Source organism: Martes martes, assembly GCF_963455335.1.
Source record: "Martes martes genome assembly, chromosome: 1".
NCBI classification, from domain to species: Eukaryota; Metazoa; Chordata; class Mammalia; order Carnivora; family Mustelidae; genus Martes; species Martes martes.
In genome coordinates this window covers 5,105,215-5,131,474 of record NC_137888.1, presented here as the reverse complement: position 1 = coordinate 5,131,474, position 26,260 = coordinate 5,105,215, and the positions used below count along the sequence as shown (strand labels likewise).

At 43.4% G+C, this 26,260-nt stretch overlaps 1 protein-coding gene across 2 annotated transcripts in view; it reads right to left on the bottom strand.

The window, feature by feature from the left end:
* The window catches only part of DSCAM (DS cell adhesion molecule), a gene marked incomplete at both ends in the record, with an annotated part of 750,628 nt that overhangs the window by 211,898 nt on the left and 512,470 nt on the right, over positions 1-26,260 (bottom strand). For both annotated transcript variants that reach the window (XM_080825484.1, XM_080825483.1), the window contains one exon: positions 10,672-10,845. In XM_080825484.1, the coding sequence (XP_080681610.1) occupies positions 10,672-10,845 (174 nt within the window). The remainder of the gene's footprint in view (positions 1-10,671; positions 10,846-26,260) is intronic.

Below are 26,260 nucleotides of genomic sequence, written 5' to 3'. Positions count from 1 at the left end.
CTCACCCCGTGGAAAGATAAACACGAGAGCAGAACAGAGACGATTTCAAGTAACGGTGGAGGGAAAGGGCTGGAAGTGGAGGGGTCAAAAAGAGGAAGGGCTGGTACTATCACACATTTCACATGTTATTAAGATATGATTATTTAACCAAGGGACATGGGTGTGGACACTAAAAAAAAAAAAAAAAAAAAAAAAAAAGCAAAGCTCAGGGCGCCTGAGTGGCAGTTAAGCATCTGACTCTTGGTTTCAGCTCAGGTCATGATCTCAGGGTCCTGAGATCAAGCCCCGTGTCAGGCTTTCAGCTCAGTGTGGAGTCTGCTTGAGACTCTATCTCTCTCTCTCTCTATCTCTGCCCCTTTCCCATTTCGTGCTCTCTCCCTCTCTAAAATAAGAAATCTTTATTTTAAAAAAATGCAAAACTCTATGCACATGTATCCATGAGCATTTAGGATATCAGCATGATAGCTTCCACTAATTAGGAGTCCATCCTCACTCATTCTGTAGACACTCTACTGTGAAAATATTCTATCAACAAACACCCACAGCTCTGGATAGTGCACGCAATGATCTCCATCTTACAGATAAGGAACCTGGGCCTTGGAACGCTTGGGGAACTTGCCCAAGTTTATGTAACTAAGAAGTCGTAGAACTGGGATTTGAAACCAGATTGTCGAGTTTCAAAACCCAGACTCTGAACACCTGTTATGCAGGATTTTTTAAAAATATACCTTTATTGAGGCTCGATTCACATACCAAATACACACTTTAAAACATGAGTTTCATGATATGTGAATTATATTTCAATAAAAGTATAAATTAAAAAAAAAATCCCAGGATACCTAACAACTTCTCATGGGCCTGCATAACAGTTCTGAAGAGTCTGGGTTTTGAAATTAGATAAATTAGAAATTCACAAAGAAACAGAATATATATTTAAAAAGGAACTAAATAAAGTCAGAGAGCTGAAGAGTACATTAACTAAAATGAGAACTTTAGTTCATGGGTTTCATATACACTGGAGAGAGCTGGAGAAAGAGTTAGTAATGATAAAATAGATTTAAAAATGGGCAGTCTGGGGGTGCCTACATGGTACAGTCAGTTAAGCACCCAGCTGTTGGTTTCAGCTCAAGTCATGATCGCAGGGTCATGAGATCGAGCCCTGCTTCAGGCTCAGCACAGAGTCTGCTTAAGATTCCCTCTCTCTCCCTCTGTCCTCCTCCACCCCCAAATAAATAATTCTTTTAAAAAAAAATTAGCGATGTGATGACAGAAGGAAAATACTGAAGAAAAATGATTTAAGTATCAGAAAACTTAGTCCTGGGCCAATACCAAGTGGACTAACACATGCGTCCTAGAATGGCAGCCAAGAGAGAATAAAACAACAAAAAATCATGTGAGGAAATAATGGCTGAAATCTTCTCAGGTTTAAGGATCTCAGGTTTAAAACAAATCCTTAAACCACATCAACATAAACACAAAAGAAACAACATATAGGTACATGACAAACTTTGAAATCCCAAGAGAATGAAAATCTTAAAAGCAGCCAGAGAAAAAGGACCCATTAAGTGTAGGAGGGGTCACCCTGAATTGACACAAATTCAAATTCTTAGAGAACCGAAGAATAGTTCTCCAACTGGTCCTCTAGTCAGGGGCTTCTATCAATCAGGGACAAGGCATATTGGCTTAGGTCCCGTTTACAGGGGATCTAGTGAGTTTTCAAATCCATCCCATGGTTATTTCCCCGGTTCCAGCATGTGGCACTTGGTAACAGCAGAATGCCCACATGGTTCTCAAACTGTTGAGTTAGGACTATTATGCTAGGAAAGGCCAAGTAGAAGATAGGAGAGCACAGTAAACCAAAAATAAAAGCACATTCCTGGAAGGACTGCAGAGATTAGCACATCGGGGACATGGGTGGTGGTGGGAGGTGGGATGGAGCACAGCAGGAGAGCTAGTCACTGAGGAGGGTCCCATCAGGGAGCCATGGGCTCAGCTCAGCATGGGGGCTGGAGGGATCCTTCTGGGTTTCTATTAGGCAGGCTTTCTAAACAAAGGACATGAGAAGCAGAATCCAGGCAAATCCCTGAGCCCCAGGGCAGATGCATTTCCCCCAGCCTCCTGGGACTGCCACAGGCCCACCACCCACTCGGCTGGCTGCTTCTCTTGCCTCCCCGTGAGCCTCCCATTAAGTCAGATGCAACTGAGGTATTTGAGTGTATCAGAATCAGACAATACTTGTGTTTATAATAGATTAAAGCTGTCATTGTTATAATACTTTTCCTCTGCTCAAAATCCTTCAATAGTGTCTCATCATCATTGAAATGAAGCTCAAAGTCTGACCATGGGTCTAGCCCCTGCTTAGCTCTCTTGGTCTCATTGTGTACCTTGTGCTCCAAGCACATGGACTCCTTGGGGATCCTCAAATGTAACCAGTTTCTACCTGGAACCTTGGCACTTGCTATCCCATTGCCTGGAATGCTCTCTCCAAGCATATGCGCACCTTATTTCCTGCGTTCATTCCGTTCTCTGCTGCACATTATGTTGTATACATACGTGCCTGCCATTTTCTCCATGGCGATGTACGCTCCATGACAGTCATCTAGTTCTGTCTTGTTCACTCAGTATGCAGCATCTAGGACAGTCCTGGATGCTAGTGGGAGCTCAGTGGGTACTGCTGACTGGACAAGTGGACAGATATGACAAAGGACAGCCAGAGGACCAAAGGAGGCAGCTAGGAAGTGACCCCATGACCAGAGACCAGATGGGAATGCAAGCATCTCAGTGGGTAACTGCACGGGGGGTGACAGCTAACTGAAGACTCAGAACACTGATGCCAACACCCACAGAAGGCCGTGGGGGAGGAAGGATCTTACATCAACCAAGAAACCCTGAAATAGCTGAGATTACCCCTACAAGGCAAAAATAACTTTTCTTCTGGCGGGTAGAAAGGAGTCTCCAAACAGAAGGAGGAGGAAGAAGCAGCAAATAAGTAACAGAGAAAAGTACACTTTCTTTCCCTCGGAGGAGTGCGAACCATTCCAAGAAACATTTTTAAAAGTGCTGTTCGTAGTTGCCATTCTCTTTCCACCAGGCACTGGCCTCCTGGCTTTGGGGCACCAGGTGTTCCCCAGGCCTATGCGTTGTCATTGACCCTCAAACATCACTCCTCCCCCAGACCTGTCTTACCCCGACCTAAAGCATCACGCTTTACGAATCCTTATAATAGTTCCTCAACCCAAAGAAGGCTCCTCATTCCTCCAGAGATGTTCATTTCAGATCAAAAGCTTCTGCATAGCAAAAGAAATAGTCATCAAAACAAAGAGGCAACCCACGGAATGGGAGAAGATATTTGCAAATGACAGTACAGATAAAAGGTTGGTATCCAGGATCTATAAAGAACTCCTCAAACTCAACACACACAAAACCGATAATCATATTAAAAAATGGGCAGAAGATATGAACAGACACTTCTCCAATGAAGACATACAAATGGCTACTAGACACATGAAAAAATGTTCATCATCACTAGCCATCAGGGAGATTAAAATCAAAACCACATTGAGATACCACCTTACACCAGTTAGAATGGCCAAAATTAGCAAGACAGGAAACAACGTGTGTTGGAGAGGATGTGGAGAAAGGGGAACCCTCTTACACTGTCGGTGGGAATGCAAACTGGTGCAGCCACTTTGGAGAACAGTGTGGAGATTCCTCAGGAAATTAAAAATAGAGCTTCCCTATGACCCTGCAATTGCACTACTGGGTATTTACCCCAAAGATACAGATGTAGTGAAAAGAAGGGCCATCTGTACCCCAATGTTTATAGCAGCAATGGCCATGGTCGCCAAACTGTGGAAAGAACCAAGATGCCCTTCGACGGATGAATGGATAAGGAAGATGTGGTCCATATACACTATGGAGTATTATGCCTCCATCAGAAAGGACGAATACCCAACTTTTGTAGCAACATGGACAGGACTGGAAGAGATTATGCTGAGTGAAATAAGTCAAACAGAGAAAGTCAAGTATCATATGGTTTCACTTATTGGTGGAGCATAACAAATAACATGGAGGACAAGGGAAGATGGAGAGGAGAAGGGAATTGAGGGAAATTGGAAGGGGAGGTGAACCATGAGAGACTACGGACTCTGAAAAACTACCTGAGGGTTTTGAAGGGGCAGGGGTGGGAGGGTGGGGGAACCAGGTGGTGGGTATTAGGGAGGGCATAGATTGCATGGAGCACTGGGTGTGGTGAAAAAACAATGAATACTGTTATGCTGAAAATAAATAAAAAATTTAATTAAAAAAAAAAAAAAGATAATACCAAAATGGCTGCCACGGATCAAGACGCCTCCTCCAGATAGGGTCAAGAATGAAAAGAAATGAGCATCTCTTACAGAGTCCCCGATTAAGAATAAGGAAGTCTTTTCCAGAAGATCTCTTCTTACCTCTCATGGGCCAAAACTGGGTCTCACGCGCATCCTGAAACCAATCACCTACAAAGGGAGTAGGCTGCTCCTGGCTTCTTCAGACTAGAATTCACATCCACTGGCTTAGACAGATTAGGATTCACCTGCTGCAGTAGGTGTAGTGAGCGTGAGCTCCCCTCAAACACAAGACTTCCTGAAGATCTCTGTTATCACCGAGTGCGTCAGTGTTCTAGGCCTGCCGTAGCAAAGAACCACTAACTGGGTGGCTTAAAAACGACAGAAATTTATTCTATCAGGGTTTGGGAAGCCCAAAATCTAAAATCAAGGTGTTGGAGGGTTGTTCTCCCTCTGAAGACTCTAGAGCAGTGTGCTTCCTTACCCCTTCCAGTTTCCCTTCGCTTGTGGCAGCATCACTCCTACCTCTGCTTGTCTTCACATGACTATGTTCGCTCTGTGTCTGTGTCCAAATTTCCTCTTTATGTAGGGATATCAGTCATACCAGATTAAAGGCCACTTCATTCCAATAAAATCTCATCTAAACTAATTTCATCTGGAAAGTCTTTAGTTCTCAATAAGGTCACATCCTAAGACACTGGGGGTCAGGATTTCAGTATATGAATTTGGGGGCATACAATGCAACAATTAACACTGAGAGACAATACAGGGAGATTGAAACTGGAGTTGGCAACAAATTACAGCCTCTTGGTCCGTCTTCCCAATATGCAAATTCCTTATTGACCCCAAAGAATCTTCCATTGGTAGAATTTCAGACTCACTTAAGCAGAGAAATGCAAGTGTTAGGTGGAATACAAAATGCTCTACCTGGAAGGAGTCGCCACCCACAGAGGGTCTTCTACCAGCTGACACTGCCCACACCCCCCAAATTTCCATTCTTACTTCCCCATGCTTCTTCCCATCCTCTAGATGGGAATGCTAGACATCTCCACGGGAACTGCAGATATGTTTGACACTTGGACTTCAGAGGGGAAAGGGTGAGGAATATGAGTGTGAGCATATGTGTGGGATAAGTTGGAGTGGGGGCCAGTGGATGCTAAAGTCATGAAGATGTGTCAACTGGGGGTTTTTGAGTCAGGGACACCTGATATTCTATCACAACACTAATTTGTCTTACTGGTGGGGAGTAGTAGACTGGAATTCAGGAATGAGGGTGATAACTGTGACAACAGCACTAACATCAACCACAAAAGTGGCCGCCATTGCTCTGCCTCAACCAGACATCAGGAACTTTGCCAAGTGTTTCACTGATGGCTCATGCCGGCCTTACAAGGACCCTACAGGAGAGGTATGTTTGCTGTCTTTGGTCTAGGGAGGCTCAGTGAGGGTGAGTCACTTGCCCCGAGTAAGGCTGCTGGGAAGGGGTGGAGCCCAGGCAGTGTGTGTCTGGAGCCTAACTGACAACCAGAGTTAACTCACTCCGATTCACTTACATCACATAGTGCGTAAGGCCACAGTGAGTGTGGTCATGAAGCAAAGGCGGTGCAATATCAAAACCTACTTTTCAATGGGACCCAGTCTTTTTCCTGACTCGTGGTTGCTGACTCCTCCTTAGGCCTCTATAAACTTGTCGTGAGCCTGGTTGCTCGCAGTCCAGTGCTCTGAGAGGGACTGCTAGGAAAACGCACAAAGCCGTCCAGGGCGAGACTTTCCAGAACAGTAGTTCTTGACGCTTTGCATCATGGATCCTTCTGAGGATATCAGGAAGGTCACAGTGCTTCCTCTCAGAAAAAAGCATATATTTTTGTACATGATATCAAGGGGTCCCAGAACCCTCTTGGGATTAGCCACAGCCTACAAGAGCCCATGAGTCAAAGCTTGATTTAGAAGCGCCTGAATTAAAATATTGGGGAAAACAGCATGGATGACGACCCACTCCACTATCTTGGCAATTTAAGAAATTTAAAAAAAAAAAATTGTAGTTTAGTAATGCTCCATATTCAATTTCTCCTTCCCCTTCCTCTGTGAGGACAAAACAGACAAAACAAGCCTTCATCTTGTTCTTAAAGGAAAGGGTGTCCTGTCAGAGTGACTGTGAGGAGATCAGACAGCATTCTGTGGCACTGATTAAGGCCATCACAGCTTCATGGAGGGACAACTTGGGACCATGCTCCTTCCTTCTATGCATCTCACAGAGCAATCACCAGGACTAGAGGAGATTTTTATATAGATATCTAGGTATAAGGCAAAGATCTGTGTGTCTCGGGGACAGAGTGTAAAGACAGGAAGTCATGGAGATTGAATGGAATATCCAGGGGGTAGAAAAGGACTCTCAGAGGCAGGGGTAGATTAATGAACGCCATCTCCAATATCTCCCTGGCAATGGCAGAAGTGAGTGGCCTGAGGTCCCACCACATTACCAAGGTTTGTCCAGGAATGGCCAAGCTTCTGAAGACTGACCGGAGCTGACGTGAGCTGGTGGGTGTACACGCAGAGCAAGGCCCATATGCCTGAATTCTGGCAGCAAAGAGAGGTGGGCCCTGCACCCAGGGGCCTGCCCAGGATGAGCCTGGCAGAGGGAGGCCTGGGGACCAAGGCCCCACTGGAGCCTGAGGGTCAGCTCTGGGAGGCAGGGGTGTTCACTGGATTCTGAGAGTAACCAGCTCTCCAGGGAAGCTCCTGCTTCTGTTTGATAAGGGATGCTCTTTTTACGCTGCCTGCGGAGGCAGAAGAGGCGCCAACTGTGCACTGAGGCCTCAGATCCATAGAGAAGTCAGCAGTCCTGGGAGCATGCTGGCCTGGAGGCAGAAAACTGTAGAGGAGGGTGCAATTTTGGTACCTGGGAGAAACACGAGGGACCCAGTGTTTGGGGCAGCTCTTTTCTTACGACAAAGACAAGGTGCCCCAGATCTCACATGGTCTGGGTGTGGAGGGAAGAGGCGTTGCCGTCCCCAGTGGGCCTGGGGTGAGGTCTGCAGCAGTGTCACCAGAGGCCAAATAGAGAGAGAATCCTGGTCCCTCTGTCTTTACTGGCAAAGTCCTTAATAATGTCTGATGCTTTGAGTCCCTATTCTGGGGATGAGTTTTGGTAAAAGCTAAACTATAATTGAGATGATAGTGAAGAATCAGAAATAGCAAAACCAACAAAGTTGAAAGGATTTGCTCTGCTTATCTTTCTATCCCACCGATTGCTGTCTCCAACTGTTCATCTCCCACATGGTTGCCTCATCTCTGCCCACAGACTCCTCCTCACATCTGATTTCAAGAATGTGTGTGTGTGTCGGGGGTGGGGGAAGGTTCACTGTCCAAACTATTGTAGGAGGTTCAGCCTGCACGGTTCCCCACATGCCCTCTGAGCCCTCAACAGAATGCCCCGGATAGAGAGAGTTCTGGTCTATAAAATGTGTGTAAAACCCAGCACCAGCCATCCTGGGGATCCAGACTTCTCATCTGAGAACCTCCCTTCACTTCCTGACACCGCTTAACCAGGCAGAAAGTTCTCGCCTTTTAAATTCAAAAATACCTGCAGCTTACGTTTTTATATGACTTATAGAAATGAGAGAGTACTTCACATTTTTATTTAAATAGTGAAATTTCCTTTCTTTTAAAACATTTTTTTTTCAGTTTGAAATCCCCAAACTTTTTGAAGTCAACTGTGCACGGTGCACAAACTTCAAAAAGCCAAACTTTTTGAAATCAACTTTTTGATGATTCATCAACAACTGCAGTTAGGGAAAAGACACTGGCCATCAGACTTCCCAGAGACACCACTCCTGAGGGTCAGCATCACACAGACAGTGAAAATACCTGTCCCTGGCTCTTGGAGGTCATCTTTCCTCTTCCTTCTTCCTACGCTACAACCTTTTAATGTTCTTCTTCAGAGTGACTTTCTGGAAATGTGCCAGTGCACAGCACCATCGGCCTCTGTGTTTTCTCTTTCTCTCCAGACAACAGGATCACCTACTATTTGCACATGCTGGTGTACGCAGGCAGAGCACTTTCTGTGTTTCTTTTTATCTTCACAGACGTTATTCCATTTAAGTTTCATAATAACCCCCTGAGGAAGGTGTGATTCTTCCTATTTTACAGGCTCAGAGAAGTAAAGCAAATTGTCCAAGATCGCTTGTGAGAAATGGAGAACCAGAAGAACCAGACTGCTTTGGGGGTGCAAACCCAGAGGTGTCTGGGGCCCCTATTGATTACACCATGTTTGCCACCCAGTGCCCTGCCTTGGGAATTTTAATTTTTTTCTATCTCCTCTCAGTTCCCTCTCCTTCATGCACCTGTGTCTACCCTCAGGGACTGTACCTGTGGAAATCCTCTAGGACTGAACTTAAATGCTATGTGTTTTCACTCTGCTGTTGCTGATCTTATACACAAATATAAATCACACCCTTGTCTGTGTGCCTTAATGTGTTGCAATTTTTCTAGTGAATTCTACTAGACAAGAATTGTACACACCCATTCCTGATCATCCTACCAGAAAGAATGTTCACTAAGGGCAGAGAGACATCTTTATGCCCCTCCCCTGCCAAGCTCCACCACCAGCACCACAGGTGTGGACAGAGGAAATATGGGGAAAATCGGATTCTGCATTTTTAAAATTCTACTCACTTGTAAAGATACTTTTCCCCATGAAGCTCCCCTTAATCCCTTCAAATGACAGTTCTATCCTTCTCTGAAAGGCCCATCTATAACACATATTATATTATTCTCCATCTTGCATTAATATTAGTAATCTCTACATTCTTCCTTGTTATCTCCTCTTCCAAAACCTAAGCTCTCTCATTCATGAGGGTAAAGCCCATGGATGATGTATTTATATCCTTCATATCTTGTATCCTTGTATCTATTAGAGCACAAATACATACTTATACAAGGGGAAGATTTTTATGATTTTAAAATATACCAAAGTTACAAAATATAACCAAATTTATAAGTCAAATATGTTTGACTAAATATAACCAAATTACAAAATATGTTTCTTTTATTGGGGAAAGATGAATCAGTATTGGTTCACATTGGTCCTCAGCTCTTGGTTTTCCTTAGTAGCTCGTCAATTATTACTTTTTAATTACCATTTCAACTTCAGACTTAGATGTTCTAACAATTTGTCTTCAGATTCTTGCGAATCAGTTCTTCCAGCGTATGAATTTAGAAGTCAAATTTATATACTGGACATCTATAAAACATATTTTAAAGCACCCCTATTTCAGAACTGCAATTTTTTGATGATATAAAAGTATGGCAAATAAATGAATTCTGGAACACTTAAAATAAATTTTAAAAAAGTATATCAAATAAATAGCTTGATATTTTCATTGTTATGTTGGAAATAATAGACTAACTAGAATAAATTCTTACTGAAATAGGACAGAGACCAGTCTTTGTACAGCCAACTTAAGTATCTTACACACACACACACACGCACACACACACACAGCCCACTGAGTTTCACTTTCAAATTCAATCCCCCTTATAAGTGATATGGTAGAGGTCCTTTCCAGTCTATCCATAATACAATTAAAATAAAAAAGAGAAAGGCTGATCAAAGCCTTGTCAGGATGAAATCACAATTTATCCAACAGAAAATTATATACACGGACAAAGATGTAAATCATTTGCTATAAACTAGAGGCACAACCATTTGTTAAAAAGCAGCACTCAATGAAAGTTGGCCCATTTTATGTCCTTTCTTTGATGGTTCAGTTACCAAAGTACAAAAATAATTTCATTATATGTTGCTCTCCCTATAAAATGGGTCAGCAACATGGACCCTAGGCATGGTGTACATGTGGCCATCTCATAGTTGTGTGTCTTTGGTAATGAGGTTTCTGGTTGCTTAATTTCATAAGGATCTTTAAAAAGAAACCTATGGCCAAGACAGCTTGCTAATAATAAAATGCTTAGAAACAGACCTCTGGAAAGAGCACATATGAAACCATGCATTAGGCTCTTCTGCAATAAAATCAACAGAATAGGAATGTGGGTATTAAAGTCAGAGGCCCATTCCCTTTTTGGGTTGCCCAGAGCCTGTACCTAAGGCCATGGGAACCAAAGGTGGAGGAACTTGTGGCCTCAGACATGGGGGCACATGGTCAGGCTATTACAACTGGTTGGATTTCCGCCCTCATCTTCAGTAGTGTTCCCAGGAGAGCAAAACCTCAAACCTCAGCTGGAGTGAACCAATGTTTTGTTTTGTTTCTAAACAAGTGGTATGGAGACAATGGCAAATTGAGGGACAGAAAGACCTATTTAGGTAAAACAAAGCATTCTTCTTCCTTACTTTTGACCGTGAGGTACATGGACTTGCTGACGTCCGCGCCCACATCGTTGCTGACCTTGCACAGGTAGTAGCCGCTGTCTTCCTCCACGACGTGTTTGATCAACAAGGACCCGTTGCTCAGGACCTGAATTCGGCCATTGAGGGCAATGGGTTGGAACTGGGGAACCCCAGCACCTGGAGGAGAAGGGAAAGGAGGGAGAATGATGCAATGAGAGCAAATATAGGGAGACAGTGAGCTCAAGTTCACCCAGACGAGTAATGAGAAGGAGGGGAATTTACATCCAAAGGGCAGTCATGGGATCCACCATTTTTTCCCCCCAATGTGGACATCCCTGTTTGGAGAGAAATACATTTACTTATACAATACAATACATTACAATACATTACAATACATTTACTTCAAATGACACTATTTCCATACATTTACTTCAAATGACACCTGTAAGAGACCTTACAGGTCATTTCTACACACATACACACACACACACACACACACACACACACACACACGAAATTTGATGAGTGTTAAGTAGCTGATAAAGTATTCAAAGACATCGCCATTCAATGAGCACAGTGGTTGTCTCTCCTGAGACTAAATAGAAACCTTGTGTCCCCAGGGAATTCATACGTGGGTAAACAAGGGGTTAATCTGCTACATTGCTTCCCCCTGTGTGAGGGGCATTGGTTGGGACTAGGAGGGTATGATCTAAGCTTTGAAGGGCTGACAGAGCTTCTCTATTTTGTGGCCTGACTCTGTGGATTTGGGGAGAGGGTGCAGGGGTGAGGATAAATTGCATGTTCCTGGAGAAAGCCCACAGCATGAGCCACGCACATGCTCTAGAGAGGGCCTGCTGGTCTCTGTGGCCCCAGATCCTGTGTGTGAGCCAAGCACGTGCACCATTACCATACTCCTCGTGCAGAAAACTTCGGCCTTTATATCTGGCGATGGAGAAGGAAGACACTCCCTCCTCTTGTCTCTATGCCAAACTGATCACTTACCTATTGGCATCCCTCAGCCCACAGTGACAGGGACTGTGGCTGCGCCTTCCCTTCCTTCATTTGTACACCAAGTGTCTCAGCCCCACCAAAGGGATGAGGGAAATCTGTACTGTATCAAGGTGACACTTTAGACTGAATAAGACGGGCAAGCAGAAGCCCTACAATAAGTGGTTTCTGTCAAACAGAACTGCTACAGAGGACATATGAAAACTTGAACTTAAAAAAATAGAGTTCCCCTATGGCTCAGGATGGAGAAAGGCACGAAAGAATGCCACTTTCATTCTAACAATGAGAAAGAGAGGCTGTTAATCTACAAATCACTCTTCTCTGAGTAATTCAGAAGGTCACAGGTGAGTAGGTAAACTCAGTTGCAGAGAGTTAAAAGTCCAGCAAGGACGTGTGGGTCTATAAAGAACTGCATCTTTGGCACAGGGTGGGAGGCCAAGGACCTCAGCACGAAAGCAGACAGGAAATAAAGAACTGGAAGTAAGTGCGATCCACCAACGGTATCGACTTCTCTTTCATGCAGCAGGGCCAGAATTCAATAAAATATGGAGACACACCCAAAAAAGCAAGAAGAAAGGACCAGAGAGAAAAGTATCAACAGAATTTGGCATGGAGCTCTCTCAGACAGGGCTTTTATGGTAATTATGATTAATATCCATAAACAAGTGGGGGGGTTCAGAAAGAATCCTAAAACCATTAAACTATGAAAAAGACAAAAATGATAAAAACAAAAACCACAATATTAGAGATGAAGAAATCCTTAAATAAGCTAATCAGTGAGTTATACACAGCAGAGGAAAAAAATGAGTGAATGTGAAGCTAGGTTAATGGAAAACACTCAAAGTTAAAGAAAAAGAGCAAAAGAGTGAAAAATACAAAATGGATTGTCCTGGAGTTCTGAAACTATATCAAATCTTCTAACATTGAAAATTAGAGTCTCAAAAAGAGAAGAAAAAAGGGGGCAGAAGAAATAAGACTTGAAATACAGAAGACTTGAATACCACTATTAATCAAGTTGATTTAACCAACATTTACAGAACTCTGCACCCATAATAGCAGAAGACATACTGGTTTTGAGGGCACATTTGACAGTTAATCAAAATAGATGATATTGTTAGTCATAATACAAATGTCAATAGATGTTATGAGGTAAAAATAATAGACGTTATGTTCTATTTCCGCAGCAAAACTAAAATTGAAACCAGTAACACAAATACATCTGGAAAAATACCAAAATATTTGAAAATTAAACAACACATTTCTCAATAACTCATTAGTCAAAGAAGGAATTACTAGAGTAATGAGAAAAATACATATATTTGGAGTTGAATAAAGATATAAAAACACCATAACAAAATTTGTGGGGTGCAGCTAAAAGCAAGAGATGGAAGTTTGTAGTATTAAATTATTATATTAGAAAAGGAAGGAGAGCACAGATCTATTCTGAGAAGGTCAAGGGAAACCCAAAGTAAGGAGAAGGAAGAGAATGATAAGGAAGACAACTGAAATCAGTAAAATATGAGACAGGAAAACAATAGAGATTATTGATTTTATAAAACCAAAAGCCAGTTTTTTTCTTTGAAAAAAAAAAAAAACAAACCTCAACAATATCATAACTAAGCCTCGAGCTGGACTAATGAGAAGAGAGGACAAAATTTACAAATAACCGTAATGAGAGAGGCCGTTGCTACAGCCCTTACTTGAAGTGAGAGGATGACAGCAGCGTATCAGGAATAACTTTGTGCCAATGAATTTGAAAACTTAGATTGAATAGATACATTTCTTGAAAGACACAAACTATCCAAGATCACTCAGGAAAAAGTGGATGGAGTTAATAGTCCTATATCTACAAATTAATTTATACTTTAAAAACCTTCCACAAATAACACCAGTTTCAGTAGTCAATAATACCTAATACTTAAAGAAGAAATAAAACCAATTTTACACACTTACAGAAAACGCAAACTCACTTTACAACTGATTTTATAAGGCCAGCATCATCTTGATACCACAGTCAGATGAAAACCATATACAAAAAATAAAACAACAACTAGAGACCAATATTCCTAATGAACACAGACATAAAAATCCTTAATGAAACATTACCAAATCAGGTATATCAACATACACAAAACAATGCATCACGGCCAAATGAGATTTACTTCAAGAAGGCAAGTTTGGTTTAAATTCAGAAATTAGTCAATGCAATTCATATCAACACACCAAAATAAAAACACAATATTCACAAAATGAATAGATACATTTTTTTTACAGAATTCAACATCTGATAAAATCTCATAGCAAACTAGGAACAGAATGAATTAACCTGATAAAAGATTTCTATAGAAAACTCATAACCAAATCATATACAATTAAAAAGAACCCCCCAAAAATTGCTAGAATCATAGTGAGCTTAGCAAAGTCATGGCATATCAATATAAACAATTTAAAATTAATTTTATTTATATATAAATTAGTTATAAGCAATTGGAAATTGAAATTAAAAAAAATAATACACTTGCATCAAAACATGAAATGTTTAGAAATTCATTTGAAAGGATATGTAGGAGACTGGCCCACTAAGGACTACAAAAGTTCTTGCCAGCAATTAATGAAGACCAAAATAAATGGAGCATGACACCATGCTCCTGGATAAAAATTCTCAATATTTTCAGACAGTAGGAGGAAATCTTTTTTTTTTTTTCACAAAGAGCCAAATAATAACTATTCTAGGCTTTGTAGGCCACACTGTTACAACTACGTACTTCTGCCACAAGAGTAGCCATTGAAAATACACAAATAAAGCTGCCTGATTGGACCCCAGTAACATCTATTTAGAAAGACTGCTGTGGGCAGGATTTGACTTGTGCCCCACATCTGGTTGACATCTGGTTTAAAGGTATGGAAGAAGTAAACGGCATAATTATAAATTTGGAAGGCGGAGCGCATACACATTTGGGTTACTTTTGTGTCAAGTATCTGTTTTATGAAATATCATAACATTTTAAGTAGAAAACTTTAAATTTATCTTATTCATAAAGAATTCAAAAACAGGGATGAAAAGTTTTAAAGACATAATAGTATTTTTCTAATTGCAATGCATCAGAGGGTCTGGGTAGCTCAGTCAGTTAAGTGTCTGCCTTCAGCTCAGGTCACGATCTCAGGGTCCTGGGATTGAGCCCTGCGTCCAGGCTTTCTGCTCAGTGGGGAACCTGCTTCTCTCTTTCCCTTACCCCTCTCTCTGCCCATGCTCTCTCTCTCTCTCTCTCAAATAAATAAAATCTTCTGCAACACATTGCTTTCCACAGCATCAGCTACTATTTTCCAAAGTGAGACAAAATGAACAAAACCAATCTTATCCCTAAATCTGTTCACTCTTTGGGAATAAAGAAGTTGTCAAAATGTTGAAAACGCAAACTTAGAAACATGTGTAATATGGATCCTTTAAACAATTCACAGAAGATTTTAACAAATGTTTGATAAATTATGAACATGCCAGTAAGTAAATGATTGGTTTTGAAAAATAATTAATGAAAGCTATCTGCCAGCTTACTATGATGGTGCAAAACTTGAGAATCCCATACCAGGCATCTGAGAATTTTTGATGAAAAATTCAAACAGAAAAAAATAAATGTCCTCTTTTTTCTCAAGACCCCAATCCCTTAATTTCCCTTCTTAATATTTTATAAGTTCATACAAAAATGTGCTCTGTTTTTACCTAAATGGGATTTATTGTTCAGTTACTGAGCAATCACTGGAGTGGCAGACACTGCACATAGCTACGATCACAAAAGACTATAGCCCCTCTTTCAATCATCTCTGAAACTAGTGGCCTCACTGTGGGGAATGTGAGCTACCCTATGGAGAGGTTCCTGTGCGTATGTCCTCCAACCAGCACTCTGTGAGAACCTGAATCCTGCCACACAAGAGTGAGCTTGGGAGGAGACTCTTCTCAGGTTGATCCTTGGCATGACTGCATCCCTGACCAACACCTTAACTGCAATGCTGGGAGAGACCTTGAACCAGAGGACTCAGCTAAGCCATACCCAGATTCTAAACCCACAGACATAAGGAGAGAATAAGTGTGCATTATTTCAAGCCACTAATTTGGGGATAATTTGTTACAGAGCAACAGATCACCCATACACTGAGAAACTAGGTAATAAGGTAATTTTTTTTTAAGATTTTATTTATTTATTTGACAGACAGATCACAAGTAGGCAGAGAGGCGGGCAGAGAGAGAAGGGAGGAAGCAGGCTCCCCGCTGAGCAGAGAGCCCGATGCGGGGCTCGATCCCAGGATGCTGGGATCATGACCTGAGCCGAAGGCAGCGGCTTTAATCCACTGAGCCACCCAGGCACCCCGGTAATAAGGTAATCTTAAACCATGGTATAGAATATAGTGAGCCCACAATATTGCTTTTTAAAAGATTTCTGGTTATAATTATTTTATGATTAGTTGACTTTTTTTCTTATTCCTCAAGATTAAGGACCATGTTGCAAGAAATATCTCCATTTATTAATCAATGCACTAACAGAATGGAAGGTGATCTCCTAGGTTAATGCTTGGAGTGGAAATCTGTACATTTAGTGTATAAATGCATGACTAACATGCTTACTGAAGGACACATCAATTTCATTTCAATCAGTGCTGGCTGAGGGTTCATTTTTTCCTCACACTGTACATGACTGATCATTTTGATCTTCATCAATAAAGTATATATCTCAATATTTTAATTTGCACATTTTGACTATTTTTTGTATTTTTCTTTGTTTTCAAGCATTTTTTCACAAATGTATTGGCAATTTGTTTGTGTTTTCTTGGTGAATAGTCCATCCATAGGTTTGGCCTATGTATCTGCCGAACTTTCTGTCTTTTCCTTCTTCATTTGCCAAAGCATTTTGGGTCTTAGAAAGCATTTCTATATTATTTTACACAAATCTATTATTTTTCTTTTTTTTTTTCAAATCAGGAATAGATGTCAAATATTAGCAACTATTTTTAATTATCTGTTGAAATGATTATATGCGTTTTCTCCTATAAAAGTTGACAATTCATTTTAAAATTTTGGTTTTATAAATTGTAAAATTCCTTTTCATGGATCACATGTTCTTTAGGGTGAAGATAAGAGGATATAATGGAACCTATAATCAAAGCAAAAGCCTTTAAGTGCTTAAATTTGGTCCACATTTTGAAAATCTGTAGAGGCTACTGATATCCTTCTCAACATTAACTGCAAGAAAGGAGCCAGATCTAGTCCAATGCATGCAACCAAAAAATTCAGCCAAATGTAGGATTTAAGGAATATATCCATAAGTCAGAAACCAGGAAATCTGAAGATGCAATAGGATTTGTATAAATTACATAAAACTGTGCATAAAACCCTAAAAACTCTAATGGAATGCTGGAGTATGAGCCAGTTATAGGATCATTTATGTCAAAAACATGTATGTTTGCCTTTCCTTAAAGAATTTTCACCAAAAAAATACATGTAATATTTGACACATTTATACCAAAGAATTACAACATAGACTTTAACTGTGTTGCTAAGCTGTCTCAATTAAATAGCGGAAAAGGATTATCTATTAATTCCTATGTAGAGTGAGAGAAGCCTCTTCATTCCTAAAAGGTCTTAACTAAGACAGAAATAAAGCATAAATGCATTTGAAAAAAAATTAAATGTTTTTTTTTTATGAGAAAATGAACCTAACTTGAAGGGTCATACAATTTATAAATCTGATCATAGTTGCTAAACAGAATAATAGTGAACCAATTCATCTACCATAAGAACAGCAGGCCCAAAGGTTAGTATTTGTTTAATTTGGGGGAAGTAGACCTTGTCACAGTTTGATGCAATTATTGGTCACCCACTTTAGGTTCATCATTATTGTAAAGAGCAAAATTTAACATGGCGTGTACAATATTCAAAATTCTGTAATCTTGTTGGCGTGAGGTAAGCACTCTGGGTGATTAGCTCGAAGATACACTATAGCAGCCAGAAGTCATTAATTAAAAAGCTGTCAATTTTCTGTGGATAGCTAGGGTCAAGTGGGGACAATTTTAATGCTCTATTACACGAAAAGAAAATGTTAAAGCATTATGTAAGGCACATACTGAATTACTGGGTGTGTTAATGCTGTGTGACCTTTCTTATTTACGGAAAGATATGCTGAGCAGTGTTTCCGAGGACTGAAGGAATGGGCACTGGGAAGAGAACAGCCAAGTGCCAGCAAGAGAACATACTTGGAAGGCAGCAGTGAAGATGCTGATTGATTCATCTTTTCTTCCACTCTTGAGTCATTACTGGTCTGTAGCAAGAGAGCACTTGGCTAAGAGTCAGAATTGGAACTTACAGACTATACCCCTGAGAAAATAGCTTATTTTCTCTGCACCCTTAACTTCATTGTTTATGAAACAGGAAGAACAATGCATTTGTATGCTCTGTCGATTCTTGTTCACCAAAGGCAGAAAGGCTGCGTGAATGTGAGCATCCATGTCTACATAAGAAATGAAGAAGTTGGCCAACGACCACCTGCAGAGAGAGTCTCTCAAGCAGGGTGGAATAACGCTGATTTGAAGTTAAACAGAACAGTGCAAAGGAGATCTCTCTGTGCTCTCTGGGCTGCACCCAGATGTTTAGGGTGAGAGGACACCCCTCTCCTCACCAAGGAATCGAAGACACAATCCCTTTTATCCTTCTGGGGGGGGGTGCTTCCCTGAGGAATGGGTTTATTTTGCTTGCTCAGGGAGGTGAAGAGGTGGTGGGTGGCAGGGAGTGAGTAGCTCCAAAGACAGATGCGGAGATGGAGGGGGGAGAGCAGGCAGCAGCAGCAGCTGCAGCAGTGCACCTGCTCCAAGGGGAGCAGCTGAAAATGGAGCCATTGCTCAGTGACCAAGTGCTGAGCTCTGGCACCTCGTTCTGGAGAAGAGCCCAAAAGTGGACAGAGGCGGGGTCCGGAGGCACTGGTCCAGGCCCAGGCTCAAAGGAAGACGCTTCCAAGCTCTACAGCACGTGCGTGAGACATGTGTCTCTTTGCTCGCATGGGACATTCTGTGTCCATCCTCAGCCTCCTGGAACCCTTCCGATCTCTTCCCTACACTCCAGGGACTTGCAGCCTGAAGAAAACTCTTTCCCGCTGAATTGTCACCAGGCTCTGATTAGATTTCACTGGTGAGAGGTACTTGAATACAGTTCGGAAGGAGCAGGGAGGGAAAACCCGCCATTCTCCTCCAGAAGCAACAAGCCAGGGCAGAGGCTAATGCCAGACGTCACTTCCGGGATAACGTCACTTCCGGAAGCACAGTGTTCCTGCTCTGGAGCCCGCGGTGGCCGTAGCCCCAGGCAGGAGTAGCTTCTCCTAGTCCCCGTGTTTCTGGAGTTATAAGCGGCAGCTGGTTTTCTCCCACCCTTCCCCAAACTTTTCACGCCTCTAATTCCTGGTATTGTCTTCTCTTCACAACTCACCACACCCTAAGTGGGACAGCGTCAGGGTTACCTGCTTTGTAAATCTGCATCCGAGTACGCCCGCCTTGGAATTCGCTTCCTTTGGTCCTTTAGGTCTGCACCACCGGCCCCTCTCCAGCGAAGACTGCCTCACTTGGGTCGAGCAGCTTCATGCCCACCCGGGGCTGGCTACCGCTCGGTAGCTCGCACGCCAGCTTCGTGACTTTAACTCCGCACCCCGCTGGCAAGGATTCCTTTTTACTGTTCAGGTGGGACACTGGCCCCTCACTCACTCCCCAGAAAGTAGGGCCATGGGCTGACACCGTCAGCAGGGAGCTCAAGTGACTCTGTCGTGCTGATGCCACCATCCCATTGCATGGCGACTGTGGGCTCTCAGGGGCCTCTGCAGCTGCATCCACCCCACGAGGCCTTCACCCCTTCCCTGGAGCAGGACATCCCCGAAGAACATTTGACCTCAGTGTGGTGAGAACAAGGAGGAAGAGGGCAGAGGGAGGAGCAGAGAAGAAGAGGGAAGGGAGGGCAAGATGGGCCTGGGGCCTCTGGTCCTGGGGACCCTACCAAGGCTCAGGGAAATTGCAGATTTTTTGGATAGGGGTGGGGGGGTATGCTGGAGCTCCTCCCAGGGCCACTAGATGCCAGAGGAAGGCAGGAGATTTTCATCCCTGGTGAATTTTATTCTGCCATCAAAGGAAGAAAATAAGACAATATGTTGAGTATCCAACCTTTATTTTCACCACTACGTCACAGAGAGGTGTCTTCTTTTTCAGGTTCTTTGAGCTCTTCCCGGTTTTTTTTTTTTTTTTTAATTTTTTATTTATTTTCAGCGTAACAGTATTCATTGTTTTTTCACCACACCCAGTGCTCCATGCAATCTGTGCCCTCCCTAATACCCACCACCTGGTTCCCCCACCCTCCCACCCCGCCCCTTCAAAACCCTCAGGTTGTTTTTCAGAGTCCATAGTCTCTCATGGTTCACCTCCCCTTCCAATTTCCCTCAACTCCCTTCTCCTCTCCATCTACCCTTGTCCTCTATATTATTTGTTATGCTCCACCAATAAGTGAAACCATATGATACTTGACTTTCTCTGTTTGACTTATTTCACTCAGCATAATCTCTTCCAGTCCTGTCCATGTTGCTACAAAAGTTGGGTATTCGTCCTTTCTGATGGAGGCATAATACTCCATAGTGTATATGGACCACATCTTCCTTATCCATTCATCCGTCGAAGGGCATCTTGGTTCTTTCCACAGTTTGGCGACCGTGGCCATTGCTGCTATAAACACTGGGGTACAGATGGCCCTTCTTTTCACTACATCAGTATTTTTGGGGTAAATACCCAGCAGTGCAATTGCAGGGTCATAGGGAAGATCTATTTTTAATTTCCTGAGGAATCTCCACACTGTTCTCCAAAGTGGCTGCACCAGTTTGCATTCCCACCAACAGTGTAAGAGGTTGATATCCAGGATCTATAAAGAACTCCTCAAACTCAACACACACAAAGCAGATAATCATATTAAAAAATGGGCAGAAGATATGAACAGACACTTCTCCAATGAAGACATACAAATGGCTACCAGACACATGAAAAAATGTTCATCATCACTAGCCATCAGGGAGATTCAAATCAAAACCACATTGAGATACCACCTTACACCAGTTAGAATGGCCAAAATTAGCAAGACGGGAAACAACGTGTGTTGGAGAGGATGTGGAGAAAGGGGAACCCTCTTACACTGTTGGTGGGAATGCAAACTGGTGCAGCCACTTTGGAGAACAGTGTGGAGATTCCTCAGGAAATTAAAAATAGATCTTCCCCGGTTTTAATTCCAGATTATGGTGCTGCTGGGGACAGGGACACTGGATAACAGTTGGGCCCAAGAGCCTGGATGAACCTGATGGATGAGCCTGGTGGATGAGCTTGAAGCAGGTGTTGCTGGAAAGACCTAGGAGGTTTGCTATGCGTCCAGCAAACCAATGACTCAGAAGAGGTTGAATGTGAGGTTAGAGACTCAGGGCTCTCTGCCCACGAAGGGAACAGGGTAAGTGGTGAGCCCAGGAGTGCCTGCACACATGCTGCATGTTCTTCCTGTCATTCTGAGACACAGGCCTTGGGGACTGTGGACAGTCCTGAGATATCACCTTGACCTTGGGAGAGAAGGGCTGAGCAGGGTCAAGGTGAGACATTTCAGGAAAAGCCCCTGAAGTAGGAGGAGGCTCCTGAGGTGTCACCTGAGCAGTTGGATCAGATACTGAGCAGTGTTTGTGTCTTGGTCTGACACTGAACATGGTGCACGGAAGCATCCAGGGAACTGTTGCAAGCATCTGTTTTTATTTCTATAGATTTCAAAACAAAAGAGTCAAGGTCCTGTTGGCCCCTATAATGAATTTGCAACAAGAGAGGAAGTTTGGGTAGGGGGGGGGCTGAAGCCAAGCGACACTTGGACACTTGGGGGACCTTGGTGGTAAGGGACAGTCAAGCCCTCTGACAGACTGCACCTATGCGTACAGAAATGACCACCATGAATGGCTTTCTGGGGACCATAGGTGTTGCCTGAACACAAGCAAAAGTGCCTTCCCTAAGCAGCAGCGGGTGCTCAGAGACTTCTGAGGAAAACTGGAACTGGGGGAGCAAAGCCTCTGCTGAGGAAGGAAGGACGCAGGCAGGGGTGGGGGCAAAAGGCAGTCTGAGAGAAACAGGTGGAACAAGGAGGGCCCCACCCCTACCACAGGCCTCTCTGTGTCCTAGAGAGCAGAAGATGACGGGAACTCTCCCAAATGAAGGGCAACCTGTCCCTCACTGGAAGAGGAGACACGGGTGGCCTCAGAGGGCTGACACACTGTGGTTATGGATGGGCCGCTTTCCACCCGGAAAACTGAGGAGGACCAAACACACTTGCAGGCAGAAGCTTAAAAATACTCACAGCTGCCGACACACAGAAAGAAAGCAATTAAATTATAATGGACATTTTACAAAGATTTAAATAGGGCACCTGGGTGGCTCATTGGTTAAGCATCTGCCTTTGGCTCAGGTCGTGATCCCATGACCCTGGCATGAAGTGGGGGTGAGGGGTCCTGCTCAGCAGGGAGCCTGCTTCTCCCCTCCCCAACTACTTGTGCTCTCCCTCTTGCTATCTCCTGCTCTCTCAAATAAATAAATAAATGAAATCGTAAAAAAAAAAAAAAAAAAAGATTCAAATAAATAGATTGTCCATGATATTGGCTGGGAAGGCCCGATGTTTTAACGAGGTCCCTGTTCTCCACGTTAACCTTTAAATATATTACAATCTCCCAAAGTTTTCAGAATAAATTTTTCTGGAACTTGATACAATTATCCTGACATTCATCTAGAAGAAATAAACAGACAAAACTCCATGTGAAAAAGGATAATTTTAGGTGAGTGGGGGGATGGGGTGACTGGGGGATGGGCATTAAGGAGGGCATGGGATGTGATGAGCATTGGGTGTTATGCACAACGAATGAATCATTGAGCAATACATAAAAAACCAATGATGTACTATATATTGGCTAACTGAATTTAAATTTAAAAAGGGAAAAAGAAAAAAATACAGTACATTTTTAGAAAACAAGTAAAGAGAGTGTCATTGAACTAGATATTAAAATATATTTGGAAGAGAGAACCCTCTAATACACATGGTCCCGATGCCAGATAGGCAGATAAGAGTAAAAGAAAAGATACAAAACAGACTTCAGTGGACACATTTTTTTCTTTCGTAGACTATAAAGCAGCACATGTTAGTGGGGGAAAGATTGGGTTATCCATGGTTTTAGGACCACTAGTAACCATGTAAGCTTAGGATGATGACCATTGATGTTATTGACTAATTGCTATGTGCCAGGCGCCAGGATAAATGCTTTCTATGAATCATCTTACTAAATCATCACATGATCCCCCTTATTTTATCTGCCAGACACATGAGGAAGCTGTGGTTCACACAGGTTAAATAATTTGTATGCAGTAACACAGCCAGACAATGCTGTGTCTGGGGTCTGCACTCAGCTGACTTTCTTAACAGATGGTTTCCTAACTACTTCTAGATTCCCAACTTCATTTATTTTCTCTGGGGGGGGGAAGCCCAAATTTAATACAGCTTAGTGTATAAACAATAGGGTTTGAGGTTCAAAGATGGCAGCATAAAACCAGCATTTCCTCTCTTCCTGAAAACCAACTGTATAAGCACAAATAGGAGAAAGAGGGTTGGAATAGCTCAACCACAAAGGAGGTAAACAGTCAACGAGCAGGTATGTGCAGAAAGACAGGGACAGACGACCATGGGTGTGAATCTGAGCAAGCATCGACAGAGGATGTGTCGTCAGAGTGGGGGCACATCAGAAGGGCCCAACCAGCACCCAAGACCATAGGGTGCCCAGACTGGGTGGGGCTGGAGCTTCCCCTGCACCTGCTGTGGCTCTTAGAATCAGACCAGCAGGATGAAGGGAGGAGCCACATCCTTGGACAAAGTCATCTCTTTCTGGGGATGTGAATTTTCCTCAAACGGGAGTTCTCGAAAGGAAGCCAGCATGTAGCAGCGATACTATGATAGAAGCAGAAAAAGCAACCAGGTAATGGGATCGCACCAGAAAAACGTTGCCGCGAGTTAGACGAAAGCTGTGACAAAACAGCCGCTTGTCTAAGAAGCCAGAGCTCAAGCAAGAGTGAAATATGAACCAGCAGGAGTGGCGAAAGGAGGGGGGGAGGAAAAATGAAATCACTAACGTGAAGGAAAAACCGGAGAGAGTGCAAAGAAGAGCAGACTCGCTGGGGTGAAAGGTGTAGAAAATAAACATGGAAAGACTATACGGAGTCAACGGCTAAAAACCCAGAGAGAGAACAGCTCCTGCAACGGATAGTGACGCCACAGTGGCGAGCCTGCAGAAGAAAATGAAAAGCGGGGAAAGGAACCAATATTTACAGATGCAACTTAAATCTTGTTTTCTTTAATTAAAGATGTTTAGAATCTGTGTATTAAATAGCACACCACCGCAATGCGACACTGGGCACAGATGACGCATCCGCCGGCTCTGAAGTCAGCTCTTCGGTACACGCCCCAGAATGATTCAGTCCCTTCTACCGGGAAGTCAGGCGGCCCCCATTCCCTCCCAGGAAATAATGTCAGCCCCAGTCTCCGACTGGCCCAACCAGCTCTCTGTGTGAAAAAGGAACAGACACGCCATTGTGAACAGAGCAGAGCTTGGAATAGGGCTCGCTGGGAAAGGGTGGCTAAAGACCAGTGGCAGCATAGGGTCAGTGCCGCAGCAGAGGAAAATCCAGAGTCGGGCATCGGCGGCAGACCAGCAGGTGGAAGGTATGAGCTCTGACAGTGCAGAAAGCATTTATCAAAAAAAAAAAAAAAAAAAAAAACACACTTGGGAAGTTCCTCATTGCTTATCCTGGGAATTGAGGGCTGTGTCCACAGAGAGGGAATCCCACACTCCTGAGCTGACTGCAGCCTGACCTGCCCTCCGGGAGTGGGAGTGTGCCATGTCTTCTCCCCTTGGCTCACAGCCACAGCCAACCCAGCAGCCTGGCAGGTTCTGAACGGCTTCTCCTCCTGCACTGCTGTCACCCTGACCCGAGCCCTGTCACGGCTCGGGGTCTCCTCGCAGGCTCCAGCCGCAGGTCCTGCTTCCACATCCAGGGCTGATGCAGACACCCCACCCCTCCTGGACTGTTCCAACAGCCTCCTAGTTTGGGGTCAGCATGGCAGCAGAAGAAAGGGGAGAGCGTCACTGTCACAACTGGGACCCCCACTCACCCCCACCTTGGCATCACCACATCTTTGTAATGACTGAGAGACAGCTGACCTCCTGGGAACTCTCAGATCTCCTTTCACTCTGGCCTGGCTTCAAGGTTTTCCTCCATGTTTCTGGAACATTCTGGGCACAAACACTCTTCTGCCCCTGGCTTTGGAACCAGCTGGACCCTTGACCTTCCCTGCTTGCCCTACAGACATGCACAAATCTCATTTCCCATTTCTTTCAGGCTTCACTGACATTTCCTTCTCCCAGGCCTTCCCTAACAACTTTACCGGAAATGCACATTACTCCCCACTCCTCTCTGACCCTCACACACCCAAGCATGCTCTGACCCTTGCCCTTGAATGTTTCCATGACAATACTGGGGTCAGAAGTAGCCTTGTCGCTTGGCAGAGAGCAAAGGATGCCCCAGAAGACCATAGGCCAAGCACTGGCTGATGCAGCCCCTCCTTGGGCCTGAGCGGCTAACAAGGGGATGGCCCCCAGGATAGCAGCTGAAACCCATTCCTACCACCAAATATTTCTGGGAACACAGATGAGGCCCACTCTGACATTCAGCCCTGATTTAAAAAAAAAAAATCTCTTTAGACAAGAAGACTTGTTTGTCCGTGTTAAAGGACAAAGATGTCATAGACAGAATTGGATGTTTCAGACTTAGTGCATCCAGACCCAAGGTCCAACGTCAAAACTGTAAGAATGCTGTCTTCCCAAAAAGACTGTTTCTTTCCTGCACCAGCCACCCTCAAGCCACTGCATTTACTCTGGAACTCTGCAGCTTCAGGGTTAAACTGTTACAGTTCTCAGATGAACAACCCAAGTCCCTTTTGTTTACATCTTTTTGTCACACATAAGGAAGGTGCCCTCATGTTCTTAGTAAATATTTGATTATTGGGAACACGTTCCATAAGCAAGGCTAAACTTTTCCTAAGAAACTTCTTTATCACTTATATAATCAAAGTGATAATATACAATTTCCCTCTTTGCTATCAGAAGATATTTAAAAATAAGCATTTGGGCACCCGGGTGGCCCAGTCAGTTAAGCTGCCAACTCTGAGTTTAGGCTCAGGTCCTGATTTCAGGGTCCTGGGATCAAGCCCCACATCAAGCAATGCTCAGTAGGGAGTCTGCTTGAAATGCTCTCTCCCTCTTCCTCTGTCCCTCCCTCTCTCAAATAAATCTTTAAAAATAAGCAGACCTAGGGCACCCAGGTGGCTCAGTTGGCTAAGTGTCTGCCTTCAGCTGGGATCATGATCCTGGGATCCTGGGACTGAGTCCTGTATCAGGCTCCCTGCTCCATGGGGAGCCTGCTTCTCCCTCTGCCTCTCTCTCTCTCTGTGTCTGTC